Raw genomic sequence first — 27,918 nt, 5'->3', positions numbered from 1 at the left:
TCAGTCAGGCAGCCAGGGGAATGTCAAAGCTACGCAGCCAATCAGAGCACGTGTTGCCTCTGCCAAGCATCCCTGGTTGCTAAGCAACCCCTCCACCACCATCCCTTGGCTAAGTGGGCTTACCTAGCCTTGTATTAACCCTTTAAGTTACAAGCCGAATGATTCCCTGCTGTGGCCCTTCTGGCAGGTTTGCATGTCCCGTCCCACTTCCTATTCCTAAATAAATATTGTTATTGGAAGGTTTTCAAAACGTGGCAACAGCCATGGTAACAAACATCCATTAGGGTTCCAAGCGAGGAAGGAGGGAGTGGAATTGTGTAGGTCTCCTGTGTTGCACCAAGTTGCCGCAAAGATCTAATTGCAGCAGCAACTTCTCCTGGAGAAGCCTAGTGAGAGTTGTCTGAGGACTCCAGGGTGCTCGTTCATTTCAGTGGGGACGTGGGTGGTGCTGTGGTCTAAACCACTGAGCCTCTGGAGCTTGCCGATCAGAAGGTTGACAGTTCAAATCCCCCGTTGCTCTGGCCCAGCTCTTGCCAACCTAGCAGTTTGAAAGCACACCAGCGCAAGTAGATAAATAGGTACTGCTGCAGCGGGAAGGTAAACAGCGTTTCCATGCATTCTGGCACTCATCACAGTGTCCCATTGTGCCAGAAGCGGTTTAGTCCTGCTGGCCACATGACCCAGAAAGCTGTCTGTGGACAAACGCCGGCTCCCTTACCTGAAAGCAAGATGAGTGCCGCAACCCCATAGTTGCCTTTAACTGGACCTAACGGTCAGGGTTCCCTTTACCTTTACCTATAACACTTTAGAGTGTTCAGAGTGCTTCTTGCCATAGCTGTCAACGTTCCCCCTTTTTTAAGGGAAATTCCCTTATTCCAAATAGGATTCCACACAAGAAAAGGGAAAAGTTGACAGCTATGCTTCTTGCCGATCAGAAGGTCGGTGCTTCAAATCCCCGTGACAGGGTGAGCTCCCGTTGCTCAGTCCCAGCTCCTGACAACCTAGCAGTTTGAAAGCACACCAGCGCAAGTAGATGAATAGGTACCACTGCGACGGGAAGGTAAACGGCCTTTCCATGCGCTCTGGCTTCTGTCACTGTGTTCTGTTGCACCAGAAGTGGCGTAGTCCTGCTGGCCACATGACCCGGAAAGCTGTCTGCGGACAAACGCCGGCTCCCTTGGCCTGAAAAGCGAGATGAGCGCCACAACTCCATAGTCGCCTTTGACTGGACATCTTTCCGCAGGGCCTGCAAGACAGAGTTGTTCCACCAGGCCTTTGGTTAGGGCGCAGCCTGACCCCCTCCTCTGGCAACCTGCACAGAATTTTGCTTAACGGTTGCCATCAATCTGATTTTAATTAATTTTTATAATGAAATGTTTTTAAAATGTTGGATTATTTGATTGTTTGATTATTTGATTGTTGTTAGCCGCCCTGAGCCCGGCTTCGGCTGGGGAGGGCGGGATATAAATAAAATTTATTATTATTATTATTAACCCTTCGGGGCTCTTTTACCTACCCAATGGTTAGGCATGGGAGCTGGTATTGGACAACAATCAGAGACCCACAGCTGCCCCACTTCTGATTTAAATTGGCACTGTTTGTGCTGCTTCCAGAGGAGTCGCCGTGTCTGTCGACTGCAGCAAAGACAAAGGAATCGTGTAACTTCACCAGTTCATTGCAGTGTATATTTGCAATCCAGTGGCTTTTTGTTTTGTGGTTTGCATGGCATAATAATAGAATCGTAGAGTTGTAAAGTTAGAAGGGACCCTGAGGGTCATCTAGTCCAACCCCCTGCCATGCAGGAATCTCAGCCAAAGCATCCATGACAGATGTCCATCAAACCTCTTCTTAAAAACCCCCCAGGAAGGAGAGTCCACAACGTCCCAAGGGGGACCTTTCCTCTGTTGAGCAGCTCTTACCGTCAGAAAGTTCTTCCTGCTGTTTAGCTTGAACCTCCCTTCTTGCAACTTTACAATGAATGAATAAATTTCATAGAATCGTAGGATTTCTTTTTTTTTAATAATAATCTTTATTAGTTTTTCAATTAGGTACTCCACATACACATATTGTATTACATTTTACATTTATACTTGCTCTTCAGAGCTGACTTCCCTCCTTCCTTCTTCTGGTTCTTTTTATATCACATATAATTTTATCGCATTATTTTCTTCCATTTTGTATATTGTTATATTGCATGATTTTTTTGGTGCAGGCTGTAGCCATGGACATGCTATGTGATCTGATGGTGAATTTGGGGTGACCCAATGTAAAAATCGTGAGGATCCATGGGCTTTTACCTCCTCCCTCCCAGGCAGCCTCTGCTAGCATCCCTTATCTCTCTTCTGATCCCACCGATCAGGTGTTTCCTTTCAACACTCCCTTCCCTCTTGTTTGCCTTAGTGTCTTTTTCCTTGATGGCAATTAAACTGAGTAGGAAGTTGAGATGGTGCTTTGGGTTGAGGTGACCTGAAAACTACCTAAAGCTATTTTCCAATCTGGACTTTCTCTCCCCCCCCCACCCCCAAAGCAACCTGTCTCCATATCTGGCCTGGGGTAGTGATTGAGGGCTGGTGCCATTATCTTTTTAAAGGGGCTCTTTAAGAGTACCTTTGAAGCAGGAAGTGCTCATGTTGTAGTGCATTGACCCAAATTCCCAAGTCGGACCAGGGTTCGAATCTCCTTCTGGGTTTTTATTTTGAATTGAAATCCTAGGGCACCGCACCCAAGCTGTTCCACAGACGACTGAAATTTTAAAGGGCATATGAATTAGAAAAACCCTGTCCTTAGCTTGGCCGACTTCAGGAGAAGTGCAACAGAGGCGCTTGGAAAATCAGGTGTGTTTTCTGCCAGGTGGATCTGTCAAGGCGAAGGGAGGTGTTCCGGGAACCCTAGGGTGCCATCTGCACCCCTCACGCAGCTACAGTTCCCAGAGTTCCCTGGGAAGAGGGACTACCTGTCGGAAATGCGTCTCTAACAACTCTTATACGTAGGGCTGCCTCTGAAGTCGGTTCGGAAACTTCAGCTAGTGCAGAATTCAGCAGCCAGGTTGCTCACCGGAGAAAGACGATTTGAGCATATTGCATCGCTGGTCCATCCTGGTCCAACTGCACTGGCTACCAATTAGTTTCCGGACCCAATTCCAAGTGCTGGTTTTGACCTATAAAGCCTTAAATGGCGCAGGGCCCCAATACCTCAAGGACAGCCTCTTTCCATATAAACCTACCCGGACCCTGAGATCATCTTCTGAGGCCCTTCTTCGTGTGCCCCCTCCTCGAGAGGTCCGGAGGGTGGCAACATGAGAACGGGGCCTTCTCTGCAGTGGCTCCCCGTCTGTGGAATGCTCTCTCCAGGGAAGTCCACCTGGCACCTACATTATACGCCTTTAGGCACCAGGCAAAAACATTCCTTTTTAACCAGGCCTTTGGTTGATCTGATGGATATCCTATGCCCTTTTAAAATATGGCTCCTTTTGGGGGGAGTGTTATTGTTAATGTTTTTATTTTATATATTGTGATCTTTTCTGTGAATCACCCTGAGACCTCTGGGTATAGGGTGATGTATAAATTCAATAATAATAATAATAATAATAATAATAATAATAATAATAATAATAATATCAACAACTGTTTTTGTTTCAAACTGGCCTATCCACTTTTTTTGCAATTGTTTTTATTGATTTTCATATTATATATTTATACATTCTTACAATATTAGCAACCTAAAACTCTCAGGAGTTTTACAACTCTTAGTACCCTTTGCAAACTGGATTCATGGCTGTTTAAAGATGTTCTGGGCAGTTTTTTCGTTCTGAAATTCAAACGTTCACAGCCTGCCCTGGGACCTGCTGGCAAAGGACAGGTCATAAAGTTCGTCATTGTCATCCGGGTTCCTCTCGGGTGCCCCCTGCCCCATCTGAGCCTGCCTCCCGCCTGCCCCCCTCTGCACAAACGTCCTTCTGTTTCGCCTCTCTCCTGGCACGGGGCAGCCTTTCCCACCGAAGGAGCCTGCTGCGTGAGTCTTTCCTCTTTCGCTCCGTGTCCTCTCCAGGCTGCCTCCCCTGCACAAGCAGCCCTTATCCCAGCCCCAAGGCACTTCCTGGCTCCGTACAATGAGGGCGTTCTGCTCCTGGCCCGGTTCACTCGGGCCAACACGCAGCTCTCAGTTCCACCGAGGGTTTTGCAGTCTCCCCCTTTCAGAGCAGGGTTTTGCGGCACGAAGCGTGTGCTTAAGGAAGCTGCTCTGGAAAAGGGAGTTTTTCTGCACACTCCCTCGCTGGATCTTACTGAGCTTTTGTTTACTTCCATATATATATACATACACACACACACACATATATATATATATATATATATATATATATATATATATATATATATATAATTTTTAATGATTTTAACATGTAAATTATAAAATGTACCACAAAACTTATCACTTATACAATCTTTTTAGACTTCCATCAGCACCTCTGATGATCCACCGTTTTAACCACTTCTTATGCATGTCTTAACTTTATATTGCCTTTACATCTCTTAACAAATCACCCTCCCCCTTCTCCGTTTTTGCAATACTTCCAATAATACTCCTCACAAAACTTCTTGCAAACCTACAAACGTCGTCTGATCTTCACAAATACTTTTCAAATAGTCCGTAAATTTACTCCAGTCTTCCGTGAATTTCTGGTCCCGCCGGTTTCGAATCCTTCTTGTTAGTTTATCTAGTTCTGCATAGTCCAGGGGTCTGCAACCCGTGGCTCCGGAGCCGCATGTGGCTCTTTTACACCTTTGCCGCGGCTCCGGGGCGGATACTAGCGAGGGGAGGAGGCGCATTGTGCGCCCCGACACTCCCCACTGTGGCGGGCGCTGTACTGGCTGTGACGTCGCATGGGGGCGCTGCGTGCGTTAGTCACCTTCCCGCCTGCCCGCCCGCTACATTGTAAGGGGCATGTACGCTGGTCACTGCATTGAAAGGGGGCATGTACGCTGGTCACTGTTTTGAAGGGGAGTGAAGAACACACACACACACAAAAAGGTAACTTGTTAATTTAACGTTTATTTCTATGAGGAGGAGTAATTCTGAGGGGTCAAACAAAGAAATAATTTAAAAAAGTGACAAAAAAGTTATTTTTATAATGACGAGTTTTGCGGCTCCCAGTTTTTTTTTCTTTGGAAACGGGTCCAAGTGGCTCTTTTTGTCTTAAAGGTTGCAGACCCCTGGCATAGTCCATTAACTTCATCCTCCATTCTTCAATCGTCGGTAGTTCTTCTTGGTAGTTCTTCTTGCTTCCATTTTTCGGCCAGTAATATTCTTGCTGCTGTTATTGCATATAAAAAGAGCTTATATTCCTTTCTATTTATATCACTCCCAACAATGCCCAGTAAAAATGCTTCTGGTTTCTCTATAAATGTATATTTCAACATTTTTTTCATCTCATTATATATCATCTCCCAGAAGCATTTCACCTTTTTTCATTCCCACCACATGTGATAGAATGTTCCCTCTTTTTCTTTACATTTCCAACCTTTATTACTGACTTTATACATTTTCGCTAACTTGACAGGTGTAATATACCATCTATACATCATTTTCACGACATTTTCTTTTAGGGCATTGCATGCAGTAAATTTTAAACCTTCTTTCCATAATTTTACCCAATCACTCAGCTGTATATTATACCCAAAATCTTTGGCCCAGTGGATCATAACCGACTTTACCTCCTCATCCTTCAAATGCCATTCAAGCAGCAATTTATACATTTTAGACAAAATTTTAGAATCATGAGCTTTTGTTTACTTCCAAGTGATGGAAACGTGCAAGCAGCGCCGAGGGGAGCGCCAGAAGAGCTCTGCCGGATCGGACCCAAAGACCCAACTAGTCCAGCACTCTGTTCTCGCAGACGCCAAACATACGGCCATGGGGTCTGTTTCAGGCAGGAACTGAGGGGAGCAGCGCTCGCCCCCCCTGCCTGCGATTCCCTCAAGGATGTTCAGAAGCATACAAGCAACTCCCAGTTTTCAAGGGGGCTGTGTTGTTCCACGTCCTTGCTTGAAATTGTGTGAAATTGGACACCCATCAAAAAAGCCTGCAAACACCCAGTTCTGCCCTTTAAGTGACCTTTCAGTGACATCTTTATGACATTTCTGAGTCATTTCTGGGTTCGGTGCTGCATATCTGTGTGCGATCGCATCTGAAACAGGAGTTGCCTATATTAGTATTAGTATTAGTACAGTGGTACCTCAGGTTAAGAACTTAATTTGTTCTGGAGGTCCGTTCTTAACCTGAAACTGTTCTTAACCTGAAGCACCACTTTAGCTAATGGGGCCTCCCGCTACTGCCGCGCCACCAGAGCATGATTTCTGTTCTCATCCTGAAGCAAAGTTCTTAACCTGAGGTACTATATCTGGGTTAGCGGAGTCTGTAACCTGAAGTGTATGTAACCTGAAGCGTATGTAACCCGAGGTACCACTGTATTAGTATTAGTAAACCACCGAGCCTCTTGGGCTTGCCGATCGGAAGATCGGCGGTTTGAATCCCCACGACGGGGTGAGCTCCTGTTGCTCTGTCCCAGCTCCTGACAACCTAGCAGTTCGAAAGCACACCAGACGCAAGTAGATAAATAGGCACTGCTGTGGCGGGAAGGTAAACGGCATCTCCGTGCGCTCTGGCTTCCGTCACGGTGTCCTCTTGCACCAGAAGCGGTTTAGTCCTGCTGGCCACATGACCCGGAAAGCTGTCTGCAGACAAACGCCAGCTCCCTTGGCCTGAAAGCGAGATGAGCGCCGCAAGCCCATAGTTGCCTTTGACTGGACTTAACCGCCCAGGGGTCCTTTACCTTTACCTTACCTTTGCCCATTAGTACAGTGGTACCTCGTGTGAAGAACTTAATTCGTTCTGGAGGTCCGTTCTTAACCTGAAACAGTTCTTAACCTGAGGTACCACTTTAGCTAATGGAGCCTCCCACTGCCACTGCCACACGATTTCTGTTCTCACCCTGAAGCAAAGTTCTTAACCCGAGGTACTATTTCTGGGTTAGCGGAGTCTGTAACCTGAAGCGTCTGTAACTCGAGGTTACCACTGTATTACTATTATTATCTCGCAAGGAGGTGAGCGAGGGAAGCCCCAACTATGCCGTGGTTTAAAATACTCATATCCACACACCCCGTGGGCATAGATTGGCCAGGCAGGGGTGACGCAGCCAGTGTTGGCAGGGAGGGGGTGTCAATCCCCTGCCCCCGAGCCGGGTCACTACAAGGACCCAAATGCCCAGCCGCGCCATAACCCACCGCGAAAGGTGAGCGGTTTATTGTTAATATTATTATTAATTAAATTTGTATACCGCCCTACATGCAAAGATCACAGGGTGGTTCACAACATAAAAATACAAAATGAGAACAAAAAATACACAATAAAAGCACACACACACACAAACACATTTAAAAGGCATAGAAGAAGAAGAAGAAGAGTTTGGATTTGATATCCCGCCTTTCACTCCCTTTAAGGAGTCTCAAAGCGGCTAACAATCTCCTTTTCCTTCCTCCCCCACAACAAACACTCTGTGAGGTGAGTGGGGCTGAGAGACTTCAGAGAAGTGTGACTAGCCCAAGGTCTCCCAGCAGCTGCATGTGGAGGAGCGGAGACACGAACCCGGTTCCCCAGATTACGAGACTACCGCTCTTAACCACTACACCACACTGTTTAATCGGCCTGGTTATAAAGGAACATTTATAGAGAGACTATCTCCAACAAGGAAAGGTAGAAGATAATCAGCATAGCTGGTAGACATTGATAGCCATCTCCTCTATGGACGTGTCTCGTTCTCCTTTGACGCCACCTAGGTTGGTGGCTGGGGATGTGGGTGGCGCTGTGGTCGAAACCACTGAGCCTCTTGGGCTTGCCGATCAGAAGGTTGGCAGTTCGGATCCCCACGAGCGGGTGAGTTCCCATTGTTCAGTCCCAGCTCCAGCCCACCTAGCAGTTCGAAAGCACACCAGTGCAAGTAGATAAATAGGTACCGCTCTGGTGGGAAGGTAAACAGCATTTCCACGCGCTGCTCTGGTGTCGATGTTCTGTTGCGCCAGATGCAGCTTAGCCATGCTGGCCACATGACCCGGAAGCTGTCCGAGGACAAATGCCGTCTCCCTCGGCCTGTAAAGCGAGATGAGCGCCGCAGCCCCAGAGTCATCTGCGACTGGACTTAACTGTCAGGGGTCCTTTACCTTAGGTTGGTGAATATGTACTTTTACGTGTATATATCTGGCCTGAATCTCCAACATTCAACTTCACTGGGTTCCCCTGACTTCTAGTGTTAACTTAGTGGTGGAAACCTGGTGGCAAAACGCAGGATTTGCCAACTTGTCCCCAGAGCAGCACACAGAAAAGCCTTTCACAGGAAGCATCCCTGACGTGCTCCAGCTTAGAACCAGACATATTTAGTATGTTTTGACTGTGGCTTCTTACTTCCACAAAGGCCACCTCTTCTCTCTCCCTGCCTGCAGGAACACAGTTTCTTTCGAAGCTATTAATACATCATTTCAGTATTTCGCCCAGCGGAGGCAGTGGGATGAGAGAGAGAGAGAGAGAGAGAGAGTATTTTTGAAACTGAATTGCAATAAAGCCAGCATAAATCTTTGGCTCTTCCTCTTGTGATCTGCCGCACAGCAGAGGACAGAAGGAAGCAAAACATTTCAGACCACCAGTTTATTATATATTCATATTCTCTCTCTCTCTCTCGCAGTCTCCTCCGTTCCATATATAAATGGTTCTCTTTGAAAAATATCTTGTTGTTCCTGGGATCATTACTACATCTTCATTTGTCAAGTGAAGATGTAGTAACAATCAGCTCCTCGCTGTAAGGTGTGGTTCTCCTCCAGGGATCTTGTAAAATCAGAGCTGGGAAAATGCTCAACTTAAAACAAATCCCCCAGGAATCTCAGGCCAGACCGAGACTTCTGAGTGCACCCCTTTCTCAGCGAAGGTTCCCATCCGCCTCCCAAGTCAAGCTGCCCACTCCTGGCCGCTTGGAGTAGGCATTAATGAAAAGGAAACTTAAAGAGGTCAGGCAAGCAAAAAGGTAGTTTCCTTACTGTACATCTCACTGGATTGAGCTTGGCTGAAAGGCAGAGTTGGTTACGAAAGCCCCATTTAAAAGGAAAAGGAAACAGCAGGGAACCTCTCCATTAAGCCTGTTTGCACTGGAGCAAAAATGTACTGTATTTTTCACTCTATAAGACGCACCAGACCACAAGACGCACCTAGTTTTTGGAGGAGGAAAACAAGAAAAAAAAAATTCTGAATCTCAGAAGCCAGAACAGCAAGAGGGATCGCTGTGCAGTGAAAGCAGCGATCCCTCTTGCTGTTCTGGCTTCTGGGATAGCCGCGCAGCCTGCATTCGCTCCATAAGATGCACACAGATTTCCCCTTACTTTTTAGGAGGGAAAAAGTGAGTCTTATAGAGCAAAAAATACAGTAACTTTGGATTCCTTGATTTTCATAAATTCGTCTCTTGCATTAGGTAAGTTCTCGCAGGATAAGGCTACTAGCCACAATACAGTGGACGCTTGGGTTGCGAATGTGATCCGTGCGGGATGCATGTTCGCAACCTGCAGCGTTCGCAACCCGCATCTGCGCACGCGTGGGTTGCGATTCGGCACTTCTGCGCATGCATGACCACCAGGTACTTCCAGGTTTCGGCGGTCCGTAACCTGAAAAAAACACAACCTGAAGCGTCTGTAACCCATGGTATAACTGTAGCTGTTTTCTACCTCTTTACTGTTGGAGGCAGCAAATGCTGGAGCTGGGAATCACAAATAGGAAGAGGTGCAGTTATGCTCAGCTCCTGCGTGTTTTTGCCAGGAACCTAAAGATATGTAACAGTGGTGCCAGGCGAGCCACAACAGGGAGCACATTCCACAAGTGGGGAGCCACTGCAGAAAAGGCCTGTTCTCGTGTTGCCACCTTCCAGGGCTGGAATAATGTTCACAGGCAGGGTCTGAGCCGGTTCATATGGGGAGAGACAGTCCCTGAGATGCTGTATAATGTAGCACTTGGAAAATAGAACAGGTTAAGAATGGCGTAAGGGCAGCATTATAATTTTAAGAATGGCAGAGGAACAGCCTTGGAAATTGTCAATTTAGAACCATTTGTGAACCACTTAATCAACGAGCTCTCGGAGCTGTGTACATAATAATTGCATTGACACAGCAATCAGAGTAATTAAAACGAGAATCATCAGCTTGCTGTTTCCTACCCTAGCTGAAGATTCGGCTCCCTCCTGCCAACTTCCAGCCCACCTGGCTTTCAAAAGGAATTTCTTGGGTTTCCTAGCGTTTTGCCCTTTCCATTTAAGATTTTACCAGTCCCGCAGGAAGCGCCCTTGCCAACCTGATTCTGGTATCCATTTATCTCCTGCGGAGAGCGATAAGCAGATTGCCATGAAAGCAGTCTTTTTCCTCACATGCTGTAAGCTGCTGTTCTCAAATTGCGTCCAAAGGAGAGAGAGAGCTGTTGGGTATGCATATGGAGCAGTAACTGAGCAGTTCAGAAATTGGCAGCGGCGATGCCCTTACGACCGCAGCAAGGCGAGCATTTCGGGTGGGTTAGGGGGCTGTTGTTGTTTTTCCTTTGCCTAGTTCTGTCAGATGCTTCAGTCGCTCATTCGCAAGCAAACACAACAGCTAGCCAGCAGTTGGAGAGCGTTTTGCGGAAACGTCATTCTCTTGTTTTGTGCCACCGAGAGGTTTGGTGATGAAACTAGGGCCACATTCGCACTGTGCGTTTAAAGCACTATCGCATCATTTTGACAGTCAGGGCTTCCCCCCGAAGGATTCTGGGAACTGTAGTTTGTTACAGGCGCTGAGGGGTGTGAGGAGATCCTCCATTCCCCTCCCAGAACTAGAGTTCCCGGATTTGATTAACAGCTAATCCCCCTTCCCCAAGAATTCTGGGAATTGTAGTTCTCTGGGGGCGATAGGCATCTCCTTACAACTCCCAGCAAACTTAACAGACTCCTGTTCCCCTCATGGAGCTACAGTTCCCAGAGTGGGTTAACAACTGATCCTTCTTCCCAGGGAACTCTGGGAATTTTAGCTCTGTGAGGGGCAAGGGGTGCCGGCTGGCTGGTGCTCATGGGAGTTGTAGTCTAAAACATCTAAAAGGCAGCTCTAGCATGCAATATTCTAGCATGCAATATTCAAAACTACAACTCTCTTGTTTTGCAGGAGTAAGCCATGGCAGTAAGAACATTTCCAAATTGGTTAAACTTCATCTCTAGGTTCTGCTGTGATCTTTAAGACCTCCGAGTATAGGGCGGTATATAAATTCTAACAACAACAACCATCACCCAGATTTATTTCTTGCAACACTAATATGCACACCAAGTTCCTGTCGAGAGAGAATCATTTTTTAAGGCTGCCCCACAATTGGGAAACCCATTGTAGGTGGGAAGGCTGAAGGTTTGACAAAGGCTGAGCTACTATTTAAAAAAATAAAATAAAAAGACTTCCGGAGGCGGCGCGAAACAGCAATGGCGGTCCTCTTCAGTTGTTGAAGAGGGGCTCCGCGGAAAAGGGTCGTGCGCTGCGGCACAGCGACGACCCGTTCAGGAAAACCACGGGTAGAGTGAGCCCGTGGCCGTGGGATTCGGCGGGCACCAGGAGCGACCTCGGAAACGCAGAAGGGACCCCGTAAGGGGCTCCGGAACGTGGAGGGGGTTGCGGTGCTGTGAATCCATCGCTCTTTCCGCGGAAGTGAAGCCGCGCGGCTGCTGCTGATGAGCGCTGACCTTTCTTCTTTGAACATTTGATCGGAAACAACAAACTCGTGAGTAAGAAATTTGAGGCTTTATTTGGACTCTAAATTGATGAATTTCGGCTGAAAACGGGAGACGCTAAAAAGGAAGTCAGTCTTCCGTCCCTGTTTAAAGTACTGAGCAAAGTTTTCTTTTAAAGCGGAAGCGTTGAAAAGAGGTTAAAAGAAGTTGGAATTTACCCTGCAAGTTTGAATTTGACTGATTAAAAATAAAGGGAAAGTCAAAACTGTATTATAAATGGACTGAGACTGTGCTATACCTCTCCTTATTTTGTGGATTACAAAGTTATGAGCCCCAGCACACGGGCTGCCTGGATACAAAGTAACATCAGACTGTGGCAATTGCGTATAGAGACATAAAGTTACTTGGGCTACTTTATAGCCACTAAAAAGGAACTGTTGCTTACACCTTCGCAAAGAACTTTCATTATCTGCAGTGTAAAGTGATCTCAGAGGGTTCCACCCCCCCTATTTTGGAATTTACTATATATGGGACTTAAATGGTGGAAAATTTTCTATCCTTCTTCCTAACTTTTGGGGAGCTCCCCCTGCTGGATTGTGGAATATAAATCTCTGAGAACCGCTGGTTGTGTTGGAAATTCTTTTGCCTGGATGATTACTTTTCCCATGGGATTTACAATTTGACCTTGAAACCTAGACAGCTGTGGAATGAGTGTGGCAGGAAAAACAAGGGCTGCCAAGAAAGCAAAACAAACTGAGCTATTGCAATCAACTTTGCCTGTGCAGCCACGTAGATCATCTGTTCCAACAGTGATAGATCTGCCAGAAGGACAATTTAAACAGCCAGCTTTGGAAGATATGGCTGCAGGAGGGTTAGACCCTATTTCTAAAGAAATTTTGGAACAACTGGCAGCATTAAATAAGAAAGCCGACGAACAAGCGGCTAAATTTGACCAGGTTACAGCAACAATTAATAAGTTGACAGACCAAGTTGCTCAAAATACACAGGCGATAGGAAATTTCGAAAAGACTATATCAGAGAATCGAAAATTAGCTGAAGACGCAAATACGAAAGCAGACCAAAATAAAAAAAGGATTGAGGAATTAAGAGGGGAAGTAAGACCACTGAGCAGACAGGTTACTGAACAACAGGCCTATCTGTCTATGGCGGAGCTGAAAAACCGGGAGAGTAATCTTAGGATCAGAAACATCCCAGAACTAGAAAAGGAAGATTTGGCCGGCTTTTTGACAGCAGAAATATCCAAGTTCTGGGGTCTGGCAGAAGAGAAAGACTTCAAAATCGTCACCGCTTTTAGATTGGGAAGAGTGGCCAAGAAAGACAAACCAAGGGATTGCTTGATCATATTGAGATACAAGCAAGAAAAAGATAACATACTTGGCCTACATTTTAAAAACCCATTGGTGATACAGGGGAAGACAGCAGAAATCTTCAGAGACATACCAAAACAACTGTTGGATTTAAGAACAATATACAAGGACCTGGCAAGATTATTAAGAAACAACACAATCCCCTACAGGTGGGAATTTCCCCAAGGACTATCTTTTAATTTGAAAGGGAAGAAGGTGAGAATCAGAACAGCAGAAGAGCAAGAAAAATTCCTAAACGACTACGGGGAGGACCTTCGAAAAGGGACAGCAGGTACCTGGCCACCCCCCACGTCAGACACAAAAGATCCACCTCCAGACATAGACGATAAGGGAGACAATCCCATTGGCTAACAAGTGGATCCAGGATGTCTCTGCAGCTTTTTAGTTGGAATATTCATGGTGCAAATTCCCCTGAAAAAAGGAAAAGGATTTTCCATATTTTGAGGAAAGAACAACTAGACGTCATTTGTCTCCAGGAAACCCACGTGACTAGGCTCCACAGAAGAGTGCTAATAAACAAGCGACTAGGCCAAGAATTTATTTCATCAGCTAAAGAAAAGAAAAGGGGAGTCGTGATATATGCAAAGGAGAGCCTAGCACCAAAATTTGTGTTTAAAGATGAACAAGGAAGAATTCTGGCGATTGAGATACAATCACAAGGACAAAAATTTTTGATAATTGGAATTTATGCACCAAATGAGGGGAAATCTGAATTTTATGGGAAGCTGCATGAGACAATGCTGGACCACATGGACTATAACAACATCATTCTGATGGGAGATATGAATGGGGTTGTCTCCACACACATGGATAAGTCACAAAACCAAAATGTGACTAAAGATGGCAGACTACCAAAGACCTTTTTTGAACTCACAGACAATATGGATTTGATTGACATTTGGAGGACAAAGAACCCCTTAGGTAGAGAGGGAACATTCTTTTCTGAAGCCCACCTATCCTGGACAAGAATCGACCAAATCTGGATATCTGGAGGACTGGCACCTAAGACCAAAAAAGTAGAGATCTGCCCTAAAACTTGCTCCGACCATAACCCCTTGAAAATGGACTTGAGACTTACACCAGCTGGATCCTTCAGATGGAGAATGAATGACGCATTGTTTAGAGACCAGGAGATAGTGAAGAAGGCCCAAAAGACGATGAAAGACTACTTCGAATTGAATTTGAACACGTCGGTGGAAAAAAAAACAATCTGGGACGCAAGTAAAGCTGTCATGAGAGGGTTTCTGATACAGCAGAATTCTATTAAGAAAAAACTCTGGAATGGTAAAAAGGACAAGATTTTGGAAAGGATAAAAGACGGAGAGAAAAAGTTGAGACTAAATCCAAAATCAAAAGAAGTTTTGAGAGAAATAAAATTCCATCAAGCACAATATGCTAAATTGATAAACCAAGAAGTTGAATGGAAAATTAAACAGATGAAACAAAGATCATTTGAATCCGCAAATAAATGTGGGAAGCTGCTTTCATGGCAGCTGAAAAAGAGACAAAAACTGAACTTTGTTACCAATCTAGAGGTTGAAGGAGAATGTATTCAGAAACCAGAGGAAATTAGAAAGTGTTTCCAGAGATATTTTAAAAAATTGTTTTCCCAAGGACCCCAAGTGGAGACTGAAATAAATAATTTTTTAAAAAGCTATGGCCTACAAAAATTAACACAAGATAAACAAACTGACCTGAATTATAAAATAACCCAACAGGAAATCGAAAATGCCATTCAGCACATGCAACTAGGCAAATCTCCGGGCCCAGATGGACTTACCTCCAAATACTATAAGACATTAAAGGAATACCTGACCCAGCCATTGATGGAGGTATGCAACCAAATCATGGAAGGGAAGGGGGCACCAGAATCGTGGAAAGAGGCATTCATCACTTTGATACCAAAACTGGAATCTGAAAAGACTCAACTTAAGAATTACCGTCCCATCTCACTCCTAAATGTGGATTACAAGATTTTTGCTGACATTTTGGCAAATAGATTGAAAAAAGTTTTAAATGGAGTTATTCATAAAGACCAAGCAGGCTTTCTCCCTGGTAGGCATCTGTCAGACAATACTAGGAACATCGTCGATGTTCTGGAACTTCTACAGACAAATTTGAATACGAAAGCAGTATTGATATTTGTGGACGCGGAGAAGGCCTTTGACAATATATCTTGGAAATTTATGAAGAAGAATTTGGAAGGGATGGGAGTGGGAAGGGCGTTCCAAAATGGTATAGATACAATATATTCAGAACAAAAGGCTAAATTGATAGTAAACAATGTGGTGACAGAAGAGTTTAAAATTGAAAAGGGAACACGACAGGGGTGCCCCCTATCACCCTTGCTATTTATTTCTGTCCTGGAGGTTTTGCTAAATTTGATTAGGAAGGATCAGCGGGTGGAAGGAATACAGGTCGGAGGAAAACAATATAAACTGAAGGCCTTTGCAGATGACTTGGTTTTGACATTACAGGAGCCGGTGTCCAGTACAAAAAGAGTATTGGAACTAATTTCTGAGTTTGGTCGGGTGGCGGGATTTAAGTTAAACAAACAAAAAACTAAGGTCTTGGCAAAAAACTTGACATCTTTAGAAATAGATGGGTTTCAGAGGGAAACAGAACTAAATGTTGTTAATAAAGTGAAATACCTGGGGGTTAACTTGACTGGGAAAAATTTGAATCTGTTTAAAGACAATTATGAAAAATGTTGGTCTGAAATCAAAAAGGATCTAGAAATCTGGTCAAAATTGAAACTTTCCTTGTTGGGAAGAATTGCAGCAGTAAAGATGAATGTATTGCCAAAAATGCTGTTTCTGTTTCAGACCCTACAGATCGTGGACAGAGTGGAATGTTTTGGAAAGTGGCAGAGGGACATTATGAAGTTTGTCTGGCAGGGCAAAAAGCCCCGAATAAAATTTAAAATATTAACAGATGCAAAGGAAAGAGGGGGTTTTGCCCTGCCGGACTTAAGGTTGTACTATGAAGCTGCATCCCTCTGCTGGCTGAAAGATTGGTTTTTGCTAGAAAACACTGATGTCCTAGATCTGGAAGGGTTCAATAATGCTTTTGGGTGGCATGCATATTTGTGGTACGACAAGGTAAAGTCTCATAAGTTGTTTAAAAACCATATTGTAAGGAAATCTCTGTTTTCTGTCTGGACTAAATACAAGGACTTATTCGAAAATAAGACTCCGAGGTGGTTATCACCGATGGAGGCTAAAGCCATAAAAACACTTAATATGGGGGGTGGCTGGGCAAAATACTGTGAAATAATAGAAAGAGTGGGTGACACTTGGAAGTTGCAGAGCTTCGAAAAATTGAAAGGGAAGGTGCGAGACTGGTTTCATTATGCCCAAATTTTAGAGATTTTTAAAAAAGATAAAAAAATTGGTTTCCAGGTGGAAAAATCAAAATTAGAACTAGAATTGCTTGAACCTAAGACGAAAGTGCTTTCAAGAATGTACAACTTGTTGCTTAAATGGAATACTCAAGATGAGACAGTTAAATCAGCCATGATAAAATGGGCTCAAGATATTGGATACAACATTATGTTTGAGGACTGGGAAAGGTTATGGACCACCGGTTTGAAATTTACGGCATGTAGTGCCTTAAAGGAAAATATTATGAAAATGATGTACAGGTGGTACATGACCCCAGTCAAACTTGCAAAGATATATCATTTGTCTGATAATAAATGTTGGAAATGTAAGGAGGCTGAAGGAACCTTTTACCACCTCTGGTGGACATGCCCGAGGGTGAAGGCCTTCTGGGAATTGATTTATAACGAGTTGAAAAAGGTATTTAAGTATACCTTTCATAAGAAACCAGAGGCCTTCCTCTTGGGCATTGTGGGCCAGAGGATACCCAAGAAAGACAGAACCTTCTTTTTATATGCAACGACCGCAGCAAGAATTCTCATAGCTAAATACTGGAAGGCACAGGAGCTACCCACACTGGAAGAATGGCACACACAACTGATGGACTATATGCAACTAGCCGAAATGACTGGCAGAATCCGAGACCTGGGAGAAGAGGCTGTGGAAGAGGACTGGAAAAAATTCAAGGACTATTTACAAAAACATTATAAGATATATGAATGTTAAAAATTTGCTAAGGTTTGAGGTAAATAGGCTTCAGTATTGAAATTCGGAGACGATAGAAACAAAGTTAATGATTGAGAAAGTTTTAATTTCAGAGTGAATAACTAGACGAAAATACAAAAACACAGGAAACAAGGTACTAATTTGCTGTTTACATTTATTATAAAGAATGCAGGGATGGAGGGGATGGGGAAGTCCAGTGGATGATGGAAAAAGATGTTGAAAGATGAATTTTTTTCTTGTTTAATCTCTTTTTTTTTCTGTAAAACTGCTTTTGTTGTGTTATTGATGATGGATTCAGATTCTGGAAAAAAAGCAATAAAAAATATTTAAAAAAAAAAAAATAAAAAAATAAAATAAAAATTGCAGATGACCTGGGATTTCTGGCAAATGGGCCAAATTTCCCACCAGAAACCTCAGCTTTCTGCACCCAAAGCAACGGTGCTCTATGACTTCTGAAAGTGGTCTGGTCCTCACGACAGCTCCTGCTACAGTAAGCCAATTACTCCTGAAGACAAAACAAAAAAAAATTTTTCCTTCCAGTAGCACCTTAAAGACCAACTAAGTTAGTTCTTGGTATGAGCTTTCGTGTGCATGCACACTTCTTCAGATACACTGAAACAGAAGTTGCCAGATCCTTCTATATAGTGAGAAGGTGGGGAGGGGTATTACTCAGAAGGGTGGTGGGAATGGGTGATTGGCAGATAGCTGTGATGAGCCTGTTGACGACTCTTAACTGCTGAATTGCAACTCATTACCAAACTTAAAACCATGGAGAGACCTGGTCTGAACAAAGACATTGGATTCTTATCTCATTATACATGACAAAGCCATTTTTCACCTTCTCACCCCTTGCTTTTTCCTGTAAGACCTATTGCAGTCGTTAAGAGTCGTCAACAGGCTCATCACAGCTATCTGCCAATCACCCATTCCCACCACCCTTCTGAGTAATACCCCTCCCCACCTTCTCACTATATAGAAGGATCTGGCAACTTCTGTTTCAGTGTATCTGAAGAAGTGTGCATGCACACGAAAGCTCATACCAAGAACTAACTTAGTTGGTCTTTAAGGTGCTACTGGAAGGAAAAAAAATTTTTTGTTTTGACTATGGCAGACCAACACGGCTACCTATCTGTAACTACTCCTGAAGAGTTAGCTATATTTTCTGCAATACACTACTAACCAATTTCCCTTTGGGGAATGATGTGATGGTTAGGGGAGATAAGTCTTGGTAGGCAATGGGTGGTAGTCAAATATGCAGAAATGGCGCGTCTCGCTTTGCCACAGGGTCTGGTGAGGTTTCACAAGATTTCAGCAAGATCTCACCAGAAATTAGCACTGATTTCAGTGTGCCTTCTCCACCTGCAAGGGTGGCTTCAGATTACAGAGAAATGAATGGCACAGCCAGAAGCCCCACCCCAAAATACTGCAGCCTTTGAAGATTTTTTTCAGATACCTAGACAGCAGCAAGGACCAGAATCAGGCCACAGGTACTCAGAAATCCAAATCTGGCAGCGGATTCTCACTGCCTGGTTTGCACATATCGACAAACCATGGTTTATTAAAGCATGGCTTAGGGTTATGTGTGAACCTACAGTACGTTGTTTGCTTACAAACCTTGGTTTGTTTCAACTATGGCTTGGCGTTCCGTGGGAACCTAGCCGCCTTCCTTAAAACTATGGTTTGTTTGGCCACCCCAGATGCTCGCCAGGCTACAAAGGCAAGAGCAACTGGAAAACACAAGTCGCAGTTTGTAGGACAACCTGTGGTTTGTGAGACCTACTGCCGTACCTCCACCGTAACTGGCGGCATCGCAACAAATCCATGCATAAAACCCATTGCGTATTAAAACATCGGTTTCTAAAATTGCCTGCTGCGTTTTCTTGGCAACCGGCATTTCCTCCCCAATTACTCAGTTCAAAAGCAATATTGTCCTTTTGGTTTTATTTGTTTTTCCTTTTTAGAGTACACAGCTGCAGAATGATAATTTTAACTGAGGAACCGCTCCCACCCCCCAAATACACACACATTCATACATTTCCTACTGTTGGCATGTATATTTCGGAGAGGTTGGAATTTGCATATTTGATTCCGCTTGAATAGTGTATCAGCCAAAACAGGGGTTTAAAGAGCAGGCCAGGAAGAGACAAGAGGTTTGCCAGCCTGGTGGTTTCAAGGTTGCCAACAGGGAGGGACAGGTGAGCCCCACTTGCGTGTGGCTGGGGGGCAGGGGGCTTGTTCAGAGGGGCTGCCGCAGAGCCAGTGTTGTGCACACTCACACACCCCAGTTTCCCAGTTTCGTGGGGTGGTGAATGCTTCCCTCTGTGAGGGAGCCTTCCCAGACCCGCTGAAAGAGGCAGTTATCAAACCGCTTCTTAAAAAACCATCTTTAGATGCTGCCAATATGGCCAACTATCGCCCAGTCTCAAAACTTCCATTCTTGGGCAAGGTGATTGAGCGAGTGGTTGCTGAACAACTCCAGGCACGCCTGGAAGAAGTGGACCATTTGGATCCCTTCCAGTCGGGATTCAGGCCTCATCATGGGACTGAAACTGCCTTGGTCGCGCTGGTCGATGATCTCCGGGGGGCTAGGGACAAAGGTGAGAGCTGTTTCCTAGTTCTGCTGGATCTCTCGGCAGCCTTTGACACCATCGACCATAACATCCTTCTGGACCGTCTAGAGGGGCTGGGATATACTGTTATACAGTGGTTCCGCTCCTTCCTCCTGAGCCGTGTTCAGAAAGTGGTGGTGGGGGATGAGTGTTCAGACCCCTGGGCTCTCACTTGTGGGGTGCCTCAGGGTTCTGTCCTCTCCCCCATGCTTTTCAACATCTACATGCAGCTGCTGGGAGATCATCGGGGGTTTGGCCTGGGTGTCAATCAATATGCAGATGATACCAAGCTCTACCTCTCTTTCAAATTGGAACCAGTGAAGGCGGTGAAGGTCCTGTGTGAGTGCCTGGAGGCGGTTGGAGGATGGATGGCGGCTAACAAATTGAGGTTGAATCCTGACAAGACAGAAGTACTGTTTTTGGGGGACAGGAGACGGGCGAGTGTGGAGGAGTCCCTGGTCTTGAATGGGGTATCTGTGCCCCTGAAGGACCAGGTGCGCAGCCTGGGAGTCATTTTGGACTCACAGCTGTCCATGGAGGCACAGGTCAATTCTGTTCCAGGGCAGCTGTTTATCAGCTCCATCTGGTATGCAGGCTGAGACACTCCCTGCCCGCGGACTGTCTGGCCAGAGTGGTGCATGCTCTGGTTATCTCCCGCTTGGACTACTGCAATGCTCTCTATGTGGGGCTACCTTTGAAGGTGACCTGGAAACTACAACTAATCCAGAATGCTGCAGCTAGACTGGTGACAGACTGATGTCTTCATGTGACTTTCAAAACAGGATTGATACTGCGGTTCTCAACCTGTGGGTCCCCAGATGTTGTTGAACTACAACTCCCATCACCCCTAGCTAGCAAGGCCCGAGTTCAGGGATGATGGGAGTGGTAGTCCAGCAACATCTGGGGACCCACAGATTGAGAACTGCTGGATTAATAGTTTCTCTCTTTGGGAATGGTATTGCTGGCATCTCCGCAAGAACGTTGAACCTATTTTTCCTAAAAATAAAATAATGATAAATGATCAGACCCGGGAAATCCTATCAGCAGCCCTGAGAAATAAGTCAAACCACTTACCTTAAAGCTACTTCACTGGAGTAAACGGCTGGTGGGTTTCTTTATTAAGTTTCATTCCATACAGCAGTGCCTGCAGTCTGCACTAGATCGGGCGTGTACCTCACTGCTGGTTTCAGCAGCCTTTTCATTTATTTATCCCATTTATTTTATTTCATAAAATTTATATTTGCGCCACTTAATGGGGCTTACTCCAAAGTCAGTAGACCAAGCACTGCATTCTCTTTGGGGGGCCACATGCAAGTCATGCAAAAGCCACAGGCAAATGTGGGTGTAATCCTTACTTTTATGTTTCGTTTTGTTTTTTAAAATGATTTATTAAAAAATTGGACCTTCAATACGTAATAACTTTGTCCTTTCCCAACTTCCCACCCCGTTTCCCATAGCATTTTAATCCCACACCCCCGATGAACAATACCTTCTCTTTAAATTTATTTATTTGGTTTTTCAAATTAAAGTTTTACGATCACATATCCAACATACAGGGACGCGGGTAGCGCTGTGGGTAACACCTCAGCGCCTAGGACTTGCCAATCGCATGGTCGGCGGTTCGAATCCCCGCGGCGGGGTGCGCTCCCGTTGCTCGGTCCCAGCGCCTGCCAACCTAGCAGTTCGAAAGCACCCCCAGGTGCAGGTAGATAAATAGGGACCGCTTTATAGTGGGAAGGTAAACGGCATTCCGTGTGCTGCTCTGGTGCCGGTTCGCCGGAGCAGCTTCGTCACGCTGGCCACGTGACCTGGAAGTGTCTGCGGACAGCACTGGCTCCCGGCCTATAGAGTGAAATGAGCGCACAACCCTAGAGTCTGTCAAGACTGGCCCGTACGGGCAGGGGTACCTTTACCTTTACCTTATCCAACATACATCATAAAAACAAGTTTCCATAGAATCTCCTGAATTTCCCTCCTCCCCTTTGTGGGTCTTACGCCTTCACCCTTGTTATGTACTGAGTTGAATAGGATCCAAAATGCAGCAGTCTAATTGGTCCTAGAACAATAAGATCCAAAATGCAGCAGTCTGATTGGTCCTAGAACAATAGGATTCAGAATGCAGCAGTCTGATTGGTCCTAGAACAATGCAGCAGTCTGATTGGTCCACAGGAGCCACCCAGTCCAGTTCCAGGTGGAAGGGAATCCGCAACCTGATTGGCTTACAGGAAAATCCCGGAATTAGCCAATCATGTGCAGCCCATTGTGTAAATAATGTATATAAAGCACATACTTTGGGGAAACTTCCATTCCTCCTCACCACTATGAGCTGAATAAAGAGCATGAAATCCACTCTCGACTCCGAGTATATTTCAACCCTTTTATGCCACCACATCAAGACTGTATTCTCTAATTCCTTCTGTTGCTCATATTTCGAATCCTGCTTGCAAATTCACCATACTATAACATTCCCTTAAATAGCCCGAGAGGCGCTTCCATGCTTCCCCAAAGATAATCCTGACTTTTGCACTGTAGGCGGTGTTCCAGCCGTACGCGAGAGGCATTCTCGCAACCCAAAGACACGTTCCGGGCAGGGAAAAGCACTTGAGGAAGCCATGCAGAGTTGGGTGGCCAGGACAAGGGCATGGCGTGGGCAGAGACCCCAGGCCCATAGAGAGAGGCTTTGAGGGCCACATTGGGTCCCTGAGCCAGAGGGTCTCTGCCCCTATCCTCAGTACGCAAGAATCGTACTTCTAGGCCTTGTTGATTTCAGTTGCAGGGAAAACTTAACGAGTGGCAGATTTTTGCACCCGCATGATTGCTCTTTTCTATTATTCCCCGTCATTTTATTTTAGCAACTGCTGTGGCACCGGCCATCTGTCTGTACTCTGGGAGCTTTACGTCTTCCGTGGAAAGAGTTGCATTGCCGGAACAGCTCTTAACGCCAGAAAGTTCTTCCTGATGTTGAGTCGGAATCTCCTTCCTTGTAATTTGAATCCATCGTTGCAGGTCCTGGCCTCCGGAGCAGTTTGCTCCATCTTCCAGCCCTTTAGATCAGGCATAGGCAAACTCGGTCCTCCAGATGTTTTGGGACTACAACTCCCATGATCCCTAGCTAACAGGAGCAGTGGTCAAGGATGATGGGAATTGTAGTCTCAAAACATCTGGAGGGCTGAGTTTGGGGGTGCCTGTTTTAGATACTTGAAGATGACTCTCATGTCGCCTCTCAGTCTTCTCTTTCGTCGTCTCCTTCAACCGTTCCTCATAAGGATTGGGCGAGGATCTTACAGACAGGGATGGGCTGAGGCAAGGATTGAGATGGAGCCGGGGGCTGAGGCGAAGACCCCAAGAAAGCAGGTGGTGGAGGAAACCAGGGACAAGGGCAAGGGGAGCGGAGCGGGCCCACTCAGTCACCTGCTCATCTACAGGTTATATTTCCATCTCCTCTTCAAAGTGCCTATCAGTGCCGCAAGCTTTTGAGTTTAACAGAACTCCTCCTCAGACAAAATGAGTATTTGGAGCACCAAGAGGAATTGAGTAAGCAAATTCTAGGGCCCGTTTTTCCTTTCAGTCCAGAGACAAATTCCACACCAGACACCGAAAGCCCTATTAATTCGATTTTCAACGGCAATGGCTCTTCGTGCAAGAATCCTGGGAACTGTAGTTTGCTGAAGGTGCCGAGACTCGTTAGGAGAAAGCTACAATTCCCAGAGTTCCCTGGGAAGAGGGGTTGCTTGTTAGACAAGTCTGTGAGGGCAAAGGAATAGGAGTCCCTTAAGGTTGCGGAGAGTTGCTAGGAGACCCCTATTCCCCTCAGAGAGCTGCAATTCCCTTGGAAGAGGCGCTGGTTGTTAAACCGCTCTGGGATAAGATTAAACCTTATTCGCATTAGCCAATAGCCACAGCAACAGTAAAACATTACAGTATACGTAGAAAAGGAAGTTTGATACCAGAGCACAATTTAAAGTCCTGAATCAGCCGTCAGTTAGTAGCCCTTATTCTGAACCGCTCTGCGAATTGTAGCTCCAGCGGGCGTCTCCTAACACCTCAAACTACAATTCCCAGAATTCATTGGGCAAAGCCACCCGTTGCTCCATCTTGCGCCTCTGGGTCTGGCAGAGCGACCGTCTGGGGCGGAGGGGGTGGCGGTCGTGAGCAAATACCTTGTTTTAATTTTCTGTTCCCTGCTTTTTGTTTGTTTCAGTTCTCTCGAGCCAGACCCACCACAGCCCTTTGAAACGGTCTGTGTCCCTTACCCCGCCCATGACCGTCCCCAACCAGCCCCTAGGACACGGGTGGCTGTCACATGAGGACTTGCGAGCTAGAGGACCCCAAGGCATCCCTTCCGATCACGCCCCCCTGTCTCCTCAAAGCAGTGTAGCCTCTTCAGGAAGTGGAGGGAGCGAACACTTAGAAGATCAGAATTCTGCGCGTAACACATTCCAGGAAGAAGGGAGTGGTATGAAAGGTGAGTGGTGAGAAAACCAGGTTCCCCCGTCCTCCTCCTGTTTGTGTAATACAGTGGTGCCCCGCAAGACGAACGCCTCGCAAGACGAAAAACCCGCTAGACGAAAGGGTTTTTCCGTTTTGGAGGCGCTTTGCAAAACGAATTTCCCTATGGGCTTCCTTCGCAAGACGAAAGCCCATAGGGAAATCTCCAGGACAGCGGGGAAGCGCAGTGTGTCTTCCCCACTGTCCTCGGACCTCCTCCGAAGGCTGGCGGTGGGGCGGAGAGACCTCCTCCCGCCGCCAGCCTTCGGAAGGCTCCTCCGAAGGCTGGCGGTGGGGCGGAGAGACCTCCTCCCGCCGCCAGCCTTCGGAAGGCTCCTCCGAAGGCTGGCGTTGGGGCGGAGAGACCTTCTCCCCGCGCCAGCCTTCGGATGGCTGTCCTGAAGACTTGCGGTGGGAGGAGGGTTTTCCTTCCCACCGCCAACATTCAGAATGCTGTTCTGAATGTTGGCGGTGGGGAGGAAAAACCCTCCTCCCACCGCAAGCCCCGGGAACAGAGGAGAAGCGCTGCGCGCCTCCCCCTCTGTTCCCGGACCTGTCCTGAAGGCTTGCGGTGGGGAGAAAAGCCCTTCTCCGCACCGCCAGCCTGGCAAGCGGTCTCCATAGGAACGCATTAATTGATTTTCAATGCATTCCTATTGGAAACTGTGCTTCGCAATATGAAAAACTCACAAGAAGAAAAAACTTGTGGAACGAATTAATTTCGTCTTGTGAGGCACCACTGTATTCAGCCACTTATTATTGAGGGGAAGTGCGTGGAACAGGTCTCGGTGCTTCGATTTCTGGGAATGGAGTTGAGAGACGACCTAACCTGGGGAGAAAACAGCAGAGACCTGATGAAGAGAGCACAGCAGAGGTTATAGTTTCTGAGAATCCTCCGGAAAAACAATCTCTCAAAGGACCTGTTGATGGCATTTTACCATTGCCCTGTGGAGAGTGTATTAACTTATGGTCTGTGTGTGTGGTTTGGGAGCTGCACGGTCAGGGGAAAAACAATGCTATCCAGGGTTGTAAAGACTGCAGAGAGAATAATTGGGCGCACTCTTCCCACCTTGGATCAAATCTATGCTGTCAGGTGCCATAAGAAAGTGGCAGAGATAGCACAGGATAGTGCGCACCCCGGAAATGATCTCTTTCAGCTTCTGCCTTCTGGAAGAAGGTATAGGGTTGTAAAGGCCAGGACTAGCCGCCTGAGAAACAGTTTCTACGCAAATGCAATTCTGGTTCTAAACGCAGCATAAGGGGTCTCTATTGTATAGTGTATTTTAAAATGGGGTTTCAGAGTTTTTAGGGGTTTTTGAATGTTTTATGTAGTTTTTCAGTTTCATTGCTCTGCATGGGACAATGACAATAAAGATATCGTATAACATAAAGCAGAGCGTCCTGGATCAGGCCAGAGGCCCGTGGAGCGCAGCGCCCGCAAGCAGGACCCCAGCGCTCTCTCGCTCTCCCTCCTGCGGTTTCCAGAAACTGGTATTCAGAACTCAGCCAGGTGGGCGGGGTATAAATAATAAAAATTATGACAATCATTTGCTTCCACCAACGGTGGAGGCAGGCCACGGCCATCAAGGCTTGTGGCCGTGCATAGCCTTCGACAACAAAATTTTGTTAAAGTGGAATCACCAAAAAAGACAGTCCGCAGGAGAGCTGAGAGTTTTAAAACTCCGGTTTCACTTTGTTTCGCTTTTAATTTGTACGCAGCTTTTCTATAGACAAGGTGGTTGGCAAGTTAATCTTTCTTTATGTTAGGGTTGCCTAACAGCCAGATGATAGGTATTGTAGTCCCAAAACAGCTGGGGACCCGGGTTTGAGAAATCCTGGTATGGAGAAATAATAATAACAACAACAACAACAACAACAACAACAACAACAACAACAACAACAACAACAACAACAACAACAACAATTACTATTTATTATTTATACCACGCCCATCTGGCTGGGTTTCCCCAGCCATTCTGGTTAGCTCCCAACAGATTAAAAGCACAATAAAGCATCAAACATCAAAAACTTCCCTGAACAGGGCTGCCTTCAGATGTCTTCTAAACGTCAGATAGTTGTTTATTTCCTTAACATTCCTTGATGGGAGGGCGTTCCACAGGGCGGGCGCCACCACCAAGGAGGCCCTCTGCCTGGTTCCCTGTAATCTCACTTCTCGCAGGGAGGGAACCGCCAGAAGGCCCTCAGCGCTGGACCTCAGTGTCCGGGCAGAACGATGAGGGTGGAGACACTCCTTCAGGTCTACTGGGCCGAGGCCGTTTAGGGCTTTGAAGATCAGCACCAACGCTTTGAATTGTGCTCGGAAACGTACCGGGAGCCAATGTAGGTCTTTCAGGACTGGTGTTGCCTCCTTCCCCTGCTTCTAGGTTTCATGAAGGCATCTGATTGGCTGCCACAGGATGATGGACATCTGGGCCTTTGGTCTGGTCCAGCCAGCCTCCCTCATGTGATTTGTCTGCATAACTTGCAAGGGTGCAGATTCTCCCCCCCCTTGGCATATGCATATGAATAGGCCTCCCTCTGTTAGAAATACTTACAGGCTTTCTTAACGGCCTTCCATGTGTTCATCAATCTGTGCTGCCTCAATGGCACGCTCCTTGGATGTTTTAACCATTCCCATCTGTTGCCTCTTGTCACCAGCCTAGCTTGAAACGGACACTCTCCCTTCTAGTCTGTTGTTTTGTGTTTTCACGAGAGAAGCGGCCTTTTTTGGACTTGCGCTTTTTTCCTCGTGGTGTCGTTTAGAAGTGGATTAAATTAATTCCCCTAGGAAGCTAGCTGCGTGTGGCTGTTCTCTTTTTAATTTCGACTAAGCAATGCCAGCGTGGACCACAGATTCTTTTCGAGAAAGGCACCAGAAAGGGGATGTTCAGTACTACCGAGGATGACACAGCAGGCCTCATAAACCAATCAGTGGACAGCTGCTCATTTGCATGTTATAATTAGCAAAGTTGATGCCACCGAGTAAGTGTTTGTGGACTGTATCCCAGGATGCCTTGAGCCCATGATGGTCCCTGCAGCAACTAAGAAGGAGCAGGGCCAACTGTTATTAACTAGCTAAATTGTTTTATTTATTCATTCGTTTATTTTATTTTATTTATCTTCCTTTAATCTTCCTGGAAACCATATGAGAGGAGTTGGGCTGATGTCAGAGTGACTGGCTCTGGGGCTTGCATTGTGGCTGAGCTGGAATACATCTCACCCAGAGTGTGTCTTTCCTGTAGTTCGGACTCAAATTCTCACAAATTCAAGCAGTGGTTCTTACAGCACAAAGCAGACATCTTTAGCTTCTCTTGAACCTCTCTGCCTTCTTCCTGTCTGTCAGTCAGTCAGTCACACTGCTACCTTTACATTTTAATTACAGTATTTTTTGCTCTATAAGACTCACTTTTCCCCTCCTAAAAAGTAAGGGGAAATGTGTGTGCGTCTTATGGAGTGAATGCAGGCTGCGCAGCTATCCCAGAAGCCGGAACAGCAAGAGGGATTGCTGCTTTCACTGCGCAGTGATCCCCCTTGCTGTTCTGGCTTCTGAGATTCAGAATATT

At 46.0% G+C, this 27,918-nt stretch overlaps 1 protein-coding gene and 1 long non-coding RNA gene across 2 annotated transcripts in view; both read left to right on the top strand.

Annotated features, from left to right (window-relative positions):
* LOC310766583 overlaps positions 1-27,918 on the top strand; it is a 165,749-nt gene that overhangs the window by 93,403 nt on the left and 44,428 nt on the right. The gene's annotated exons all lie outside the window — the stretch shown is intronic.
* Positions 1-27,918, top strand: part of SAMD4A (sterile alpha motif domain containing 4A) — a 155,123-nt gene that overhangs the window by 82,777 nt on the left and 44,428 nt on the right. Inside the window, exon 4 of the mRNA XM_083613985.1 lies at positions 24,069-24,332. Within this exon, the coding sequence (XP_083470111.1) occupies positions 24,069-24,332 (264 nt within the window). The remainder of the gene's footprint in view (positions 1-24,068; positions 24,333-27,918) is intronic.

Source organism: Podarcis filfolensis (assembly GCF_964270895.1).
Source record: "Podarcis filfolensis genome assembly, chromosome: 1".
Classification (NCBI taxonomy): Eukaryota; Metazoa; Chordata; class Lepidosauria; order Squamata; family Lacertidae; genus Podarcis; species Podarcis filfolensis.
This window is presented reverse-complemented; position numbering and strand designations above follow the sequence as displayed.